A 16,613-nucleotide genomic window follows, 5' to 3' on the forward strand; every position below is an offset into this window, starting at 1 on the left:
AGGGAGAGAAAAACACAGGAGAGTCCATGTGACCTTTGAATGTAGGAAACTGTTATGTTCAAACTTCATATGAAAAAGTGGAAGTATATGAACCACGATGGAGTTAAACATGCTTCTTCTTCAACGATTTGTTTCTAAATTTTCTCTCTACAATGATCAGATATGTCTGAGATATTTTTTACCTGTCCGATTCGAGAGTTTTCACAGACGAAGGTATCTGACGGGACAAACAGCTCAGGATGAAACTCGTTCACATCCAGGACGTCGACAGTCACAGACACTTTGGTCGACAGCAGAGGATTGTCTGGAAGAGTCGACACGGAGGCTTACATGAAGTATAAACACAACTCTGTGTAGCCGGATGTTTCTGGACTGGGGGGGCCCAACTAGGGCGCTGACTCATGTGAAGGTGGCCTGATGCATGCACAGTTACAAAAACGCATCCCATATTTACCCTTCCTCTTCCTAATCAGTGGTTCTCAACAGGTGGGTTGAGACCCATAAGTGGGTTGCAGGGTTGTTTTCACAAATGTGTGCTTGGACAAAGTCAATTGTGGTAAAATAGTCTAAGATGTTTTTAAGCTGTAAGTAGAAATACATACAGGTGAGGACAAAAATATTAGCCCCGTCCCCATGAGAATGTCAGTATTTCCAAGAGAGAGAGAGAATTAACACAGCTTTTCAAAACATCCTAGTTTTATTTTGGATGCTCACATTATTTAACTTTGCACACAGGAACAAAATTATTCCACAAAAACTACCAGGGTCTAAATAATTAGCCCCCTGATGCTAATAGTTGTCTCCTTTTTGCTGGATGAAAGCCTGCAGTCGTTTGTTGAAGTTTCAAGTCTCTGACATGTCTGAGGAATCCTAACCCAGTCTTCTTTCTCTAAAGCTCCTCAAGATTCGATGGTCCTCTAGCATGGACCTTGGTCTCCAGTTCACCCCACAGCTTTTCAGTGAGACTCAAGTCAGGTCTCAGTGCAGGCAAGTTAATAAGGTTTACTTTGGTCTTCTGGAGGTCGTTCTTCACCAGGAGCCACGTATGTTTTGGGTTGAATGAGGGCGCTTTCAGACAAACACGGTTCTGGCAATGATTCTGGTTCTGTTCTGTAGACCTAGAACCTTGGTGCTTTCTGGTGAGCCAGCCCGTGTTCACATCAGCAGAACCAAAGTAGGAGGACATAATGGACATGTATCACCACGTCCTGCTCCACTTTTGCCCAAGTCTTTCCTGCTGTCCCAGAATTCCTTCTTCAGTTTCTTGAGTAAATCAATTATTTAGTCTGGTGTTCAGGTGAATCCATCCTTTGCCATCTCTTGATATATAACATGCTCTTCCTTGTTCTACTCTCAAGCTTCAACTGGAATTCTGTCGATGCCCAGATCACAACCAAAAATTTTGTCTCCACATGTTCTTTTTTTTCTGCTCATCTTCATAAACTAGAATGTGACACGCCCACTGATGATGTCACGGTTCCCGAGAAAGAACCACTATTTTTGATTCCAGCTGAGAACCAACTTTTCAGGTTCAGAACCAATTTTTTCCCGGTTTGAACACGCTTGGCCGGTTCCGGTTCAAATTTAGGTTCAGGAACCGGAACCGGCTGCTGACTGCTTCAAGTTTTCTTTCTAAATCTTCACATATCCTTCTTTCTTCATGATTCTTCCACCTTTATGCAATTCCCTGAAGCATCCCCACAGCATAATACTCTCATCACTGTGTTTCACTGTGGGGATGTTGTTAGTGATGGTCTTCTTTTACCTTATTCCCACTGGACTACTATTACTTAGGGACCTCTGGTAATTTGTAATAATCTCACAGGGCGTCTGTGTTTTTAATCCCGTGAGAATCAACAATATGTGTGATTCACTGTGTAAAGATTCCAGAGAAAACTGTGGACCATATGCTAGCACACACACAGAGGTCCATGGGTAATTTTAGGCATCACTGTAATTTAGGGTGGTAATTAGGTTTTTTACAGCCTGTGAGGCTTTTCCTGCTTCTTTTTCTGATTGAAAACCTAATAGAGACTTCACAGGGCATTATTAGCAAGGTTTTGACACATAAAGGTTATAAATAGTGCTTCTCTTCCAGTTAACTGCAGCATATGTGAGAAAATGGCTTTATTTTACTAAACTAGTGTCTATTGTCCAAATGTGTGTTCACCGCTGCTCTCTTCATATGCACAGCTCTTCTGCTCAGTGTCTGATCTTATATCAGGATTATTCAGCTGTACAGTTCATGCATAACACAATTTACGATTTGAAAATGTGTCGTTCAACATTCAGTGGCTAGGCTGCAACAGCTGATCTCCACAAGGAGGGTTCTGAATTTGGAAAAACTAAAATGTTCATAATGCTGACTTCAAGCATTATTTCCTATGAAGGCGTGTATTTTTAGAGAAACTTAAAACCATCAGCTGCTTAACCTGGCACACCAGATCCATCTGGTAAAACCTCTCATAGACAGTGTTTGGGAAAGGGCAGAGCCTTTGAAAAAAAACTCGGAGGGTGATTGGATGAATGCTCTGTTTGTACATCTTTACAGGCCAATCATGACATAGCCGCAACTGAGCTGCGCCCCTACCAAGGAGTAAAACTCCATAGAGAGCTGCCTAACGCGAACCATGGTGACAGTAGACATGTTAGTACACAACTTTTGTCCTTTTTGAAAGAAAACAACTCACTGCTGTTCTTTGTTCTTCTTTTAACAAAGAAATGTCGTCAAGTTCTGATAAAACTGGTGCTTTAGCAGCATCCACGCTAATCTCTTCCGCCATAATTGCACTGGCCTCCTGTTGCTGCTTGCTTACATCATGACTTCGCCGCACCTGAAAGTACTGCCCCTTGTCGCTTATTGGTCCTGTCACTTTCTAACCGGGCCCAAACGGTTCAGACGGGAGCTTAAACGGGCCTATCCATCTCCTTTGCAAAGTTATCAGCTGCTTATCAGATATCCCAACTGCACAGTAGATCATTTTTCCTAGGTTGCAAGGGGTCATATAATTCAAAAATCACTTTTTCAGGCTTTGCTAACAAAAATATGTCCCCCTGGCCTGTCCACAATCCCCTCAAGTACCAGAAAAATCCATTCTCTTCCGCCCTCTCTTTCTCCACCTTTCAGAAAATGTGTGCTGAAACAAGCCTTTCTCAGATTTTAATCCTAGTGACCTCACATGGGGAGTAAGCACCCGCCCCTAAACCTGGGGGTGGGTGCGTTGATGGTTCAAATCCCAGTCAGGTCCTAAACTTTGGATAAAAATGTCTGTAACAACAGGAGAGTCACATCCATTTCTTGAGAGGGGTGTGGCCATGGGCGGAGTCAGACAGCTCATTAACATTTAAAGCCACAGACACAGAAACAACTCATTCTGAGAAGGGCTGAAACAGAGGGGTTTTTAGACACGCAAAAATCCAATACTGGGGAGTTTTTTCAGCAACAACCTTCACAGGGATGTTTCAGGGACATCTGAGAACAATATACACTTGTCTTAAAAGGGTAAAATATGTCACTTTTAAAATTGCAAATTTACAGTTCAATTTTTGGACTGGACAGATTGTGTTTTATTTTTGAGTACATTTATTTAAAGCCCCTCAACAGAAAGTTTTCACTTTCATTTGGCCAATGAGTAAAAAACTGAATAAATGGATGAGTTTAGAAAGTCTAAATAAAACAATTAAGAGAAGCTGAGCCAAAAAAAGAAATATGTACATGCTTACAAAGCACAAGTAATATGTATTCACATGGAGCACAAATAGAGTGATGAATCATGTGAGACAAAAGACATATTACACAAACATCTGGGAAAATACCATGATTTCAAATACTTATTTATACCTAGTGAAGCTGTCAGTAATGCCTCACTTGTCCACTAGATGGAGCCAGATCTCCATCAAACATGATCCCAGCTCCCTGTGTGTTTATCATCAGCTGAGATGCCGCCTCTCTGTGTGTCTATATGAGTAAACATATTTAAATAAACCTCGTGTCACAGAGGTGCTGGATAATCTTCATCTTAATTATTTACCATCATTAACTTCTGTTTCTCTGTGATTGACTGGGAGGATTTACATCCTAGCTTCATTAACTTGTGACAGAGGGGTGTGTGTGTGTGTTGGGGGGGGGGGTAGTCAAGTTGGCAGATTTGTGACTCAGCAGCCCTTTGACTCCTGGAGGAGGAGCTCGCTGTGGAAATCAGACGGTGCACTCACAGTCTGGATGAATTAAGCTGCTGGCTCAAATCTACTAAATTTAGTTTCCACCACAGCTGCAGCTGATCTCAGCCAGCAGAGGACGGGGACGGGGACAGGGACAGGGGCAGGGGCGGGGGGGGTGCAGGTTTAGGTATCAGGTGCGTTTTAGAAAGCTGATGTGTTAGCTCACCTGAAGAAATATTTTCGGTCACGGCTGTAATTTTATTAAATCTGAGTTTTAGGGATGAACATCCAACTTCTTATAAGCACTGTCATCAAGCTCCAATCACGATTCTTGCATTGCTTTGTGAAAAGAGGGTTTGTTGAGTCAGATAAAGGGTGTAAAAAGTGCAGGATACTTACTGACTTTGGTCGCCACCACAGTGATGTTGTGTTGAACCGCCGTCTCTCTGTCCAGGTAGTCGTTGGTTGAAATGGTTCCTTCGACTGTGTCGATATCAAAAGAGCTGTCAGACTCAGACAGCCATTCCAGAGAGTACCTGCACACAAAAAAGCCCTTCATTACCTCCAGGAGAGATGCTGTGTGCCATCAGGTGACACGGCTTTGACAAATACTCTCAGTCCATCAGTGGATAAAACTTTAGTCACAGGAAAAACTGCAGAAGCAGCTCATTAAAAGCTTTGCCATTTTTAGCACCATCTTACCGAGGCAGTTCAGTCCTTTGGGATTAAATTTGGACTGTAATGACTTTGCAAGTCACATAAGAAAAGCTCAATAAACAAAAAACAAGACATAAAGGATAAATCAGAGGAAAGTGGAGGTTTGGACAGCCCTGTCCATCACCTTCTGAAGGCATTTGTTCCATTTCAATGCACAGTAAAACTGCAGAACGACAGCAAAGATGACAACAAGGGAAGTGGGGGATCCTGGGAATCATTCAATACTACAAAACAGTTTCTTTGTTACCTGACGGCGCTGCTGCTGGCGTCCAAGTCGTGGGCGGTCACTGAGCCGATGATGGTTCCTGGAGGAGTGTCCTCGTACACTTCTAAAGAGTAGGAGCTCTTTGTGAACACGGGAGGCTCATCGATGTCCACCACCGTCACCTTGACTATCGCTGAGTCCTTAAAGGGCCCCAGGTGAAGGAAACGAGGGTCCAGCTGTGCGTTAGACGCCTCGACCTTGAAGGTGTATGACTTCTTGGTCTCATAGTCGAGAGGCTGCAGGAGCACAAGGAAAGAGAGAAACACTGATTAGAGAACAGAATTGTCTCTTTTTCCATGTAGGAGTCCAAGAGTGACTTTTTAAAGAGCGAATTACAGCCACATTTTCAGTGATCTCTGTCTTTGTTTTAACTTTTATCTACCCAGATGTTGGTCTGATTTTTGTTTTTTAAAGCATCATAAACTACAAATATCTTAAAACTAAGCTTGCTTTTAACCAAATTAGCTGTAAATGTTTGGAGTAGTCTATTGTGTTAAAAATAAGAACATTTGGGGGCGCTGATTGTCTTCCGTTTGGTCCAACTCCAGGCGCTCCAAGCAGGAGTCAAGTCTGGCTACTTCCTCGCTTGTAATTCCCCGGTCTTGTGAACATAATATGTGGAAAACACTCAGATAGATTCTCATCAAACTCTGCACAAATGTTCGCCCTGACTCAAGGATGAGAGACTAGATTTTGGAGGTCAAAGGTCAAGTGGCTTATGCCTCCTTTGCTTATAAACACAATAGCTCTAGAACAGAGGTGTCAAACTCAATTACAGCAGGTGTCAGGTTCTGGATTTAGGTCTAACTTGAGAGCCTGAATCAACCACATTATCACCAGGAATGAATTATGGGGAAAAACCTTAGCAGTGAAACCTAGTGTTAGTTCAAGCAGGACATAAAAGTCATACACCCAGCTGTGATCAGCTGATCCTGTTCACGCCTCCCAGCTGCCACAGCCAATCACAACTCTTTCAACACAGCGGTGTATTTTAATATGACACCTTTCTTACTAATCCCTGCTTACATTAATGCTGATGCACCACAGTGCTTAGCCTCCTCCACCCCAGCCTCCTCCTTTATAGCAGAAAGCTTGTTGCACCCTCATATTCAGATTCATACTAGTATTGATTAATTGCTTTCAAAGAAATTTTATTGTTTTCAGTACACATTGTCATAAATGTATCCATCTATATGGAGTATCAAGCAATGTGCTCTCTGGAAAGTCAAAGCATGCTGCTTTAACCCAAGGAGCATCTTTACAGCAGAGCCTTCTCCGCCAAGTAAAAGTGAATCTTTTATGCAATAACATGAATGACTGAATTTATTTTGAGATGAAAAAGAGTCAGAATGACATTTAAAGGCTCAAAATCCAAGATACAAAGTAAAACTTAATAGTTCAAAAGGTTAAAACATGAAATTAAAGGTCAAAATAAAGTTTTTAGAAGGCAAATAAGTGAAAAAGAAAGTCAAAATCATGAGTTTCAAAGGTCAAAGCTTGAAATTAAAATGAGAAATCAAGGGTTTCAAAAGTCAAAACATTAGAAAAAGACAGTTTCAAATGTCAAAGTTTGAGAACGAAGAAAAAATCATGAGTTTCAAAGGACAAAATTTAAGAAAAAAATTCAAAACCGAGTTTCAAAGACATAATTTGAAAAAAAAAATTAGAAAAGTATGAGTTTCAAAGCACATAATTTCAGAAAAAACATAAAACTTTGAGTTTCAAAGGACAAAATTTGAGAAAAAATAGGAAACTATGAGTTTCATCGGACCAAATTTGAGAAAAATTATAAATCATCAAAGTTTGAGAAAAAAATAAAGTGTGAGTCTAATAGGCCAAAATCTGGGTTTAAAAGTCAGATTTAGGGGTTTAAAAGATCAAAACATGGGATAAAACTTGAAATCCTGAGTTTCAAATGTCAAAATATGACTTAATATTTAAAAATGTGATTTTAAATGTCTAAATATGAAATTAAAAGTGAAAATAATGAAGTGAAAAAGTCAAAATATGAAAAAAATGCAAATCTAAGATAAAGTCATAATTGTGAAATTGAAAATATGAAATAAAACACAAATGATTTTTTTCCTACATTCCTGATTTCTATTTTTTTTTTTTTTTTTTTTAACTTTTTCAGATTTTTATGACTTAAAAAGTCATCATGGGTAAGTTTACATTTTTATACTGGATTAAATCTGCAGACCTCATACTGGTGGGCCAGATATAATAAAAGAATGATGTGGTCTTGGGGGCTAGGTGTAACTGTAGGACGGGACAGATTCGGCCCTCGGGCCTTGAGTTTGACACCCCTGCTCTAGAACACTCTGAAGGGACTTCACAGATGTTCACTCTCACCCAAGGGTGAATTAATCAGCATTAAGAGGTCAAAGGATAAAGGTGGAGATCGTTAGGCTATTATTTGTACCACAGACACCATCCCAGGTCTTCTCTTTAACCCTCTTCTGTGCTTTCACTCTTCAGCAAACACCAACAACAGCCAGGTAGTTTAAATTAACTAAGCACAAAACAGTAAGGACATTGGTGTTTGGTACATTTATTCTTTGCTGTAACGATGCTCCTTAAATCTCACACTGTTGTAAAGCCTGTTTATTTCCCTCTTAAATGGAGCCACATTTGTAGGGAACATGCATTTGTGGGATGAGCAGCAGAGCTGAGTATGTGGGAAAAATGTGCTAAATCTCCCAAAAAGCTTATTCTGCTGTTAACACTCTTGTTTTTAGCTTCTAGTACTAAGGCTCCTGTTTGTTGATTAAATTGATTGTTAAATTGATAATATGTTTTGTTTCTTCAATTATCCAGTCCACGAAAAAAAGTCAATGACAGAATAAGTTAAACTCTGATATGAGGTGAGGCTCTGTATCACAGTGAATGTTGTGAATGGAGATAAAGAGGCAAAGAGTGAATAAACAGCCTCTAAACAGGTTTTGATTATCCAGAGAGCCCCTGTGGACTATGGAGGACTCCTGGCCCAAAGAGCAAGGTCCATGCCCTTAATAAAGCCCCAAAATGTTTTCATATAAGCTCATTATAGTACTATTATAGAGCACTATTGGTAGAATTTAATAGAAATAAATACACACCTGAAAAGAGATGCTTCTAGATATTTGTTTCACTCACTATGATTGCCTTCAGCTAAATGAGGAGGGGCCTCAGATTGGTGTCTGCCCGGGGCGTCCAAAGTCCTAAAACTGAGTCTGCCTGTGCGATCTGTGGATCATGATAATGAGCTTCGTATTGGTCTAATGTTTCCGTGGCAAGTATGAAAACTTTGAGATTATTTCAGTTAAAAATAACACAAACTGACAAAGCAATTACAGAAGCAGCAGCAGACCAGTTTTATGTCCTGCAGAGCTTCATTATGTATCTTTTAATGGAGTGAGCTTCAGCTGATTTTAAAGACTCTTTCTGTCATGTTTTCAGACATCTGAAGTAATAATCCAAGCCTTTAATGGCAAAAACAGCAATATTGGTTTGATTTTACCTGGAATATTTCTTATAAACTACTCAAAGTTCTGTCATATTATGCTGGCACCCCTTGACACCCTTGCCTGGATACAGCTGTTGTCAAAGTCTGAAGGCAGATTTGAGTTGAAGTGTGACTCACGGCAAGTTGAAGAGAAAAGAAACACGTCTGAGGGAAGACCAGTCAGAAAGAACATACCAGAACCGCTGCTATTGTAAAGACAAGATTAGGCTCTGCTCCTCTTCACCATGCTGACAAACGGCACCGCTGAAGCAGAAAGAAACCATGAAAGAATTGAAATTGTTTCGGTTGCTGCCAAGAAGTTTCAGGTATTGACTGAGTTACTTGGGAGGAGGAGCAGCAGCTGCTGGGAGAGCTGTCTGATTCTGGGAGATTAAAAGTCATAGAAGTGAAGATGAATAGGCTTCATCAACGCAATTATGGTGAAATCGTCACTGCTGCTGCACAGAGGAGAGAAACAGAGCAGGAAATGATTGTTTTGATTCATATATTAATCAATTAATTAGCTTTACTATTCTGTAAACTTTTGGTGCTTTCTGTTTATTGCTGATGCAACAACAACACACAGAATGACTCTTAAATTCTAACACACAAAAGTAACACACACTCATCGGGGACCATTGGATTGAGGTCTGGGCTTTGACTCGGCCACTCCAGAACATTCTCCTTGTTGTCTTTAAACCTTTTCTGTGCAGCTTTCTCTGTATGCCCCTAGGTCAGTTGTTCCCAAATTACGGTCTAGGCAACCCTAGGGGGCTGCCGGGTGGAGGTTACAGTTGAGATCATCAGTTTATGAGGACTAATATGGGAAAATTGATAGTAGGACCAAATTTTATGTGTAATGCAGAGTTTAAAGGTAATGGAGTACTGTTTAGTTATTCATTTGGACTGTTTGTTGTGATGGATGGTATTTGGCTGTTATAAACTGCTAAGTTATGGTATGGTAGCACATGATGGTGGTGCTCATTTATATATATTTAAAATCAGGATTAGAAATATAATGTACAATGGGGTTTTAGGGCCATCCTAAAAGATTAAAGATGCAAATCTGTTGATAAAAGAAATACAATAAAATGCTTTTTTCGGGAAAAAAAAAAGAGATTATAAAGTTGTATATTACAAGAAAAACTCAGGTATTACAGAGTTTAAAAACTCATGTGTTTTAACATTAGAAACTCAAACATTTCAATTTTTAGCATCCTAAATTTACAACATGATGGTAGGACCCAGAAGTGGTTGAAGCCCACGTGAATGTGCACAGATTTTGCCCTGCTGCTCGGAGTTCAGCATGTTGAACTTTCTGGTGTCAGCCAATCACATCGAAGGAGGGAGAGAACCCGCAAATAGCAGGCTTCGTGGGTCAAAGCAAACAATGGAGGAGCTCATAATGTTGGTGTCTGAATATCCTGAGCTCGACAACACAGCTCTACCATTGTACAAAGACAACCAGAAGAAAAATTGTGGAACCAACCATTGAAACGTATTTTCTAGGGGGAATTATTTTGATGACGGAACCGTATTTTCCCCTCCGTTTTATAGTACATTATACATGTTAATATACAGAGACTGTGAGGTACTCTATGTGTTTTTGGGGAGGGGGGGGTTGTGATGGACTTGTGGGCGGGCTCTGCGGTGATATTCACTGAAGCACCTCTACGTCACTGCTGCCTCGTACCGCGGCAGCAGCAGCTGCTTTAAAAAAAGCTCTGCGGTTTTTGGGTAGTTACCGCGTGGCGGTGTGTAACCGGCTTAAGAGTGTATGTAAACATATCATGCTGGGATGCTCTCAATGGAAATAATTAAAAACGGTCTTGATTTTTCCAGGTGGGTCCTAGGAGGGCTCACCCCAAAAAGCAAAAGATGAAGTTTATGGTCCCACGGAGTCATGGGAGTATTTCCCTGTTCCTCCAAAAACCCTGCTCGGCTGTGCCTATAACAGCTCAAATCTTGTTCGAAAGGCTCTGTTCAATTAAATCTACACTCTATAAGTGTATTTAAGGATTATTACACCACTTTTTTTGTTTCATGGATGAATGTCACGTAATAGAGGAAAAGCTGTTTAAAAGTGGCGCCACCCTTAACAGCTTTTCTTTATCTATTTTCTTTCTTCTTTTTTTTTTTGGTCATGTTTGCTTCACTTTTGTTTCAATTTGCTGACTTATTTTTGTATTAAAGGAATCAAACTTACTAAACAGTCTGTTTTTATGTTTCTTACCTTTTCCCCTCAAGCTTTAAAACAAGCGTGAAACTGCCAGGTGACGATCCCGTGGCTTTCTCCATCACTTTCACAGTCAGAGATTCACACCCAGCTCAAGATTTCACTTCTTCTCTTACAAAACTCTGGGATAACCCGCCTTATTGTTGCATAGCAACTGTGACAGCATCCTGATTTATTAATTCCTCACAGCGGAGACTTCAAAGGCGCCATCTTTGGTTATTGATGTCCAATCACTTTGATGAAGGCTCCACCTACTGATTGATTTGGACGCAGAGGAGGGTCGATTTCCATTCCTCCTCATGCTGATGTGTTTGTGAAAGCACAGGTGAGAAATGCAGGAGACAGCTACTTTGATATGGAAATACAGCCGCAAACTGTACCAAGACATTCTTCTCCACATCAAACCCAGTTTGGCTCATGATGCCAGAGACGATTCACACCGCTGCGCTCCACTCTCTGCTGGCATCACTGGAGCTTCTTCAAGTGGAGGAGTTCAGTGTTAGGAAAACTACTGAAAGGAAATACACACCCACACACATCTCACGTTATCCCTGGTTTACAAGAATCCACTCATGACTTTCAGTGGATGACTCCCAGAATCCTCTGGGAAAGAAACACTCAGTTGTTTCTCATGTCGGCCTCCTGTCAATCAGCTGCATCGATGGAAACTTTACACGTTTGTGTGCAAAAATATAAAGATGCTAAATGTACGGAAACACTGACCTGTAGTAGCGTATCACAGATCACGTTTAAAATTCCCAGCCAGTCAGATAGATGTGAAACACACAGTAGGGACAAGAGTATTTGGCCCCTTTTGCACCTATAACTGCCTCCATTCTTCTTGGAAGGCTTTCTGTCAGATTTTGGAGAGTTTCTGTGCCCATTCATTCTGTAGAGCATTTATGAGGTCAGGCACTGATGTTGGATGAGACAGCCTGGCAACAATCTCCATTCCAATTCATCCCAAAGGTGCTTGACATGGTTGAGATCAAGGCCTGTCAAGTTCTTCCATACAGAACTCATCAAACCATGTCTTTATACTCCTTGCTTTGTGCACAGGGACACAGTCATGTTAGAATAGAAAAGGGCCTTCCCCAAACTGTTCTCAAAAAGTTGGGAGCATAGCATTGCCCAAACTGTCTTAGCATGCTGAAGCATTAAGATTGGCCTTCACTGGAGATAAGGGGTCTAGCCCAGACCCTGAAAAACAGCCCCATACCATTATCCCTCCTCCACCAAACTTTACAGATGGCACAGTGCAGCCAGGCAGATAACGTTCTCCCAGGATCCACCAAACCCAGACTCTGACTACTAAACAGAGAGGTGTGATTGGTCATTCTACAGAGCAGGTTTCCACTGCTCCACAGTCAGTGTTGGTGTGCTTTTCATCAATCCATCCGTTTCTTGGCATCAGACTTGTTGATATTAGGCTTGCATGCAGCTGCTCGGCCATGGAAACCCATTCAGCGACACTGCACAGTTTATGTGTTTGGCAACATTGGCAACTGTTGCGCACCATGCACCTTAGCAGTTGTCAACCCTGCACTGTGACTTTATGTGGTCTTCCACTTCATGGCTGAGTTGCTGTTGTTCCTAAACGCTTCCACTTTCTAATAATATCACTCACAGTTGTCTGTCGAATATCCAGCAGGGATGAAATTTCATCCTATTGCAAAGGTGGCATCCATCACAGTACCTCACTAGTTACTGAGCTCTTCAGAACAACCCGTTTAGGGTCTTAAAGGCTTGCAAATGGAGACTGCATGGCTAGGTGCCCCTGAATGGAGCTGACGCCAGAGGGGAAGTGCAAAGACAGTTTCAGTCAGTTGCAAAGTTATTATAGTTAACTAAAACTAACTAAATAACTAAAACTAAAAATCAAAATCATTTTAGTTAACTGAAACTAAATCAAAACTAAGCTTTACAAAAAAACGAAAACTAACTAAAACTGTATAGTGCACTTACAAAACTAACTAAAATAAAATAAAAATGGAGACAAAATATTCTTAGTTTTAGTCTTTGACACAACCGTACTTACTGACACCTACACTAGACTCTTGGGAATGTGAAATTGTCTGAATTGATTGGTTAAGACTTCACCTAGTGGTAGTTTTATGTCTGGAGTTTTATTCAAACATCATCTTTAAACAAGTTAAATGAAAAGTGAAGATTAACTTGTTTGAATATGTTTTTAAATAAGGTATGACATTCCCTAAGCCCCGACATCTTTCTGAGAGAACTAAAACTAATAAAAATGAAACTGAAACAAAGTATTTTTGCAAAATAAAAACTAAACTAAACAAACAAACCAGCAGTAAAAACGAATTTAAACTAAACCGAATTCGAACACAGAAAGTGAAAATGAAATAAAAATAAAAACTACTGAAAAATCCAAAACTATTGTAACCTTGGTTGAGTGTGCAGGGTTACATAAGGTGAAAACAAGGAAATTCTAAGAGAAGTTACCAGATGTCATTGCTATCTAAGGAAAATGGAGCAAAACATGAGATATGCATGCAAATCCTTATGTATTGATGTGTTTTTTTTTTTTTTTTTTTTCGTGTTTGTCTCGTCTGGTCAACAGTTTTCTTCTGACTTCAGGTCCAAATGCAACATTTTTCATTTTAAAAAATATGACAATTTTACAAATGTCATCCTGACGTTGGTTAAGGAGGAGGTGGTGGGTCCTGATCCTTTACCAGTGAGGCCCACTGCTCTAGACCACGGGTGTCAAACTCAAAGCCCGGGGGCCAAATGCGGTCCACAGTGCAGTTTTAACTGGCCCACAAGATCATATCATATTTTAATTAGAACTGGCTCACCCGAATGAAGTCTGCAGATTGTCTCCAGTATGAAAATGTAAATTTAACCTTGAAGATCTAAAAAAAAAAAAAAATCCTTGTTAAGTCATAAAAATCTGAAAAAGTAGAGAGTAGAAATAATTACATAAAAAGTCAGCAATGAGGGAAAGAAATCCATTTAAGTTTTCCTTTCTTATTTTCATTTTGCATCTCAAGATTACGACTTAAATTAGGGATTTTGACTTTTTATTTCATATCTTGACATTTTAAATTCATAATTTTGACCTTTTCTCTCATATTGTGACCTTTTAGATTAACATATTTTTAAATTTTAAATCATATCTTGACCTTATTTTCCCAACTTTGACTCTTAATCCCATATTTTCACTTTTTGAGCTCTTGGTCTAGAATTTTATCTCATGTTTTGTCCTTTAAGAATCACAATTTTGAATTTTATCTTCTATTTTGACCTTTTAAACTCTTGATATTTTATCTCATATCTTGACCTTCAAACTGATTTTAACTCCATCTCATATATTTGCCCTCTAAAAACTTTATTTTGACTTTTAATTTTGTATTTTTTGACTTTTAGGACTTATAAAGTTGACTTTTTATTCCGATTTTGAGCCTTTAAACTCGTTTATTTATTTATTTATTTGACATGGACACACAGTAACACTGATGCTGTGATATTTAATCATCTTGACTATTTTTTTTTTTTTTTATAAATCTTAAAATAATTTATCATCACTGTTTAATTTCTGCCATGATCCATTACTAGTAAAAACACGGTTGACAGTTTTCGGTTAAATCTTAGGCCCTCAGACTAGACCTAGATTCAGATTATTGATTAGTTGATTTGATTGGTGATTAAGTTTGATACCCCTGCTCTAGACTATCTATGGGCCATGCTGACATAGCATGAGCACCCTGTAGAGTTCTGGGTTGACAGAAAAGACAGTGAACATGGAGACAGAAAGGAATTTACCAGGATGAAATCTAGACAGCAGAGAGGAGATCTCTGCAGAGATCAGCGTCTGATAGCTTCAAAAGTCAGATATGTTAATGTGCTGCATCCTTCATGTTCACATGTGTCTCTCATGAATCTGTCTGTTCAGGCCTGTTGGCCATGTTGACGTGTCACATGTATGTAGGTCAGGAGCCAGGAAAATTGTATTCAGCTCCATACCTTCAGCTCTGACAAGAAGTTAACCAGCAGCCTCAGGGGCGGTTCGGTGTTGGAGATGAGCATAAAGATAAGGAAACAGATCCAGCTACTGGCTGTCATTTAAACAGGATCAAAAAAGAAGAAGCACCTGAGTGTTTCACTGATTCGGTCATAGGAACATGAACCTAAAAATAAAAAATATAAGGAAAAAAATAAAACACTGCAGACTATTGTTGTTGCCCCAAATGTAAAACACATTGAATCAAAGCAGGATCAAATTTAAAAAAGTTAGAGCGAATCAAATAGTGCAGACAGCAGCACTTTACTGCTGATGAGCTGTCAGTGATCTAAGAGGAGAGAGGAATGTGCTGATCTGGCTGGGATCCTGATCACTCCGCCTTTTAACCTTCCACTTACCGAGCCATCGAACTAGATAATGCCTCGCACACTCGCTCACACACAAATACACCAAACAGTCTACATCCTGCTGGTTCAGCCGTCCGATGCTGCTGATCCCTGAGGATCACTGAGGACAAACTGGGAGGAACAAAAGGACAGAAATGGGAGGACAGGAGCAGGAGGAATGATTGGGCCAATTCACCAACCGTTCTTAAGAGGAAATCTGTTCTTAAAAACCCTCTTACCCTTTTCTTAAGAAGACTCTGACACCCACCAGTGTTGTTCTCTCTGATTTGTTCTTAGCTAAGAACAAAATCTAAGAAAAATCCAGAGCTCTCTGAATGACATTTTAGTGTGGATATGATGGGCAAAATATTTAATTTAGCACTCATACACACTCAACTGTTCTGGAAAATGAATGAATCAATACAATAGAATTTTTTAAATCTAACACTTTGATAGAATTAAATAATATCCACAAATAGATGATCTAAATGTGGTCAAGTATTAATTTCAACATGCAGAGCATGATGCATTTCATTTCTAATGAAAGCAGAGTCTGAATCAGTGATTTCATCCAATTAATGTGTTTATAGCAAATACAGAACCAGGTATTTACTCCGTTGGGTGTTTTACTCTATTATTGGTTTTATAAATAAAGAATGGTCAAATGAAATCCCAAAAACAACCTCCTTAATGTCAAAGTGAAAACAGATTTCTATAAAGTAATGTCATTTAAATAAAAACATGTGATCTAAAATAAGTGCATAAGTATTCACCCTCTTTAAAAGACTGATCTAATTCAACAGAGGTCCAGACAATCAGTGCTAGTAGTCTCACAATTAGTGAAACTGGGATCACCTGAGTGCAGTGAATGTGTCTCATGTGATTGTAGTACAAAGACAACTTCATCTGAAAGGTCCAGTCACTGGTCAATCAGTATTCCTGGCTACCATTACACCATGAAGACAAAAGAACACTCCAAGCAACTCAGAGGAAAGGTGGCTATGGCTAAGCTAGCTGCAGAGATGATCAAAATTGTACTAAAACATGGACAAAAAGACATTCAGTATCAGAGTTACTGGTGAGGATTTAACCCTTTGGGCACCAGAGTTTTTTCAAGAAAATATTCAATTTTGATATCAAGATTTCAAAAGGCTGTAACTTGGAAGTGGTTAGAGATGAAGGCATACTGTAAATGAGCATATTCGGACATCACCAGGTGGGTTTCACCGCCAATGGCTGTGCATTTTTTCCCACAACTTCTAACGTGTCGGCCCCTCCTTCACAGTGTTTTTTATTCCTACTCCCTCCATCACTATTTGCGGTGTTTTGACCCCTCATACCCCCACCACGTCCCCTCCTTGGCATTTATTACTCCA

The 16,613-nt window shown here is 39.8% G+C and overlaps 1 protein-coding gene across 1 annotated transcript in view; it reads right to left on the reverse strand.

Annotated features, from left to right (window-relative positions):
• Window positions 1–16,613, reverse strand: part of LOC121520147 (cadherin-12-like) — a 109,797-nt gene that overhangs the window by 23,237 nt on the left and 69,947 nt on the right. Inside the window, exons 8-10 of the mRNA XM_041803464.1 lie at window positions 5,126–5,379; window positions 4,561–4,697; window positions 183–304 (exon numbers count right to left, since the gene is read on the reverse strand). Coding sequence (XP_041659398.1) covers window positions 183–304; window positions 4,561–4,697; window positions 5,126–5,379 — 513 coding nt within the window. The remainder of the gene's footprint in view (window positions 1–182; window positions 305–4,560; window positions 4,698–5,125; window positions 5,380–16,613) is intronic.

Source organism: Cheilinus undulatus, linkage group 13 (genome assembly GCF_018320785.1).
Source record: "Cheilinus undulatus linkage group 13, ASM1832078v1, whole genome shotgun sequence".
In the NCBI taxonomy this organism is placed as follows: Eukaryota; Metazoa; Chordata; class Actinopteri; order Labriformes; family Labridae; genus Cheilinus; species Cheilinus undulatus.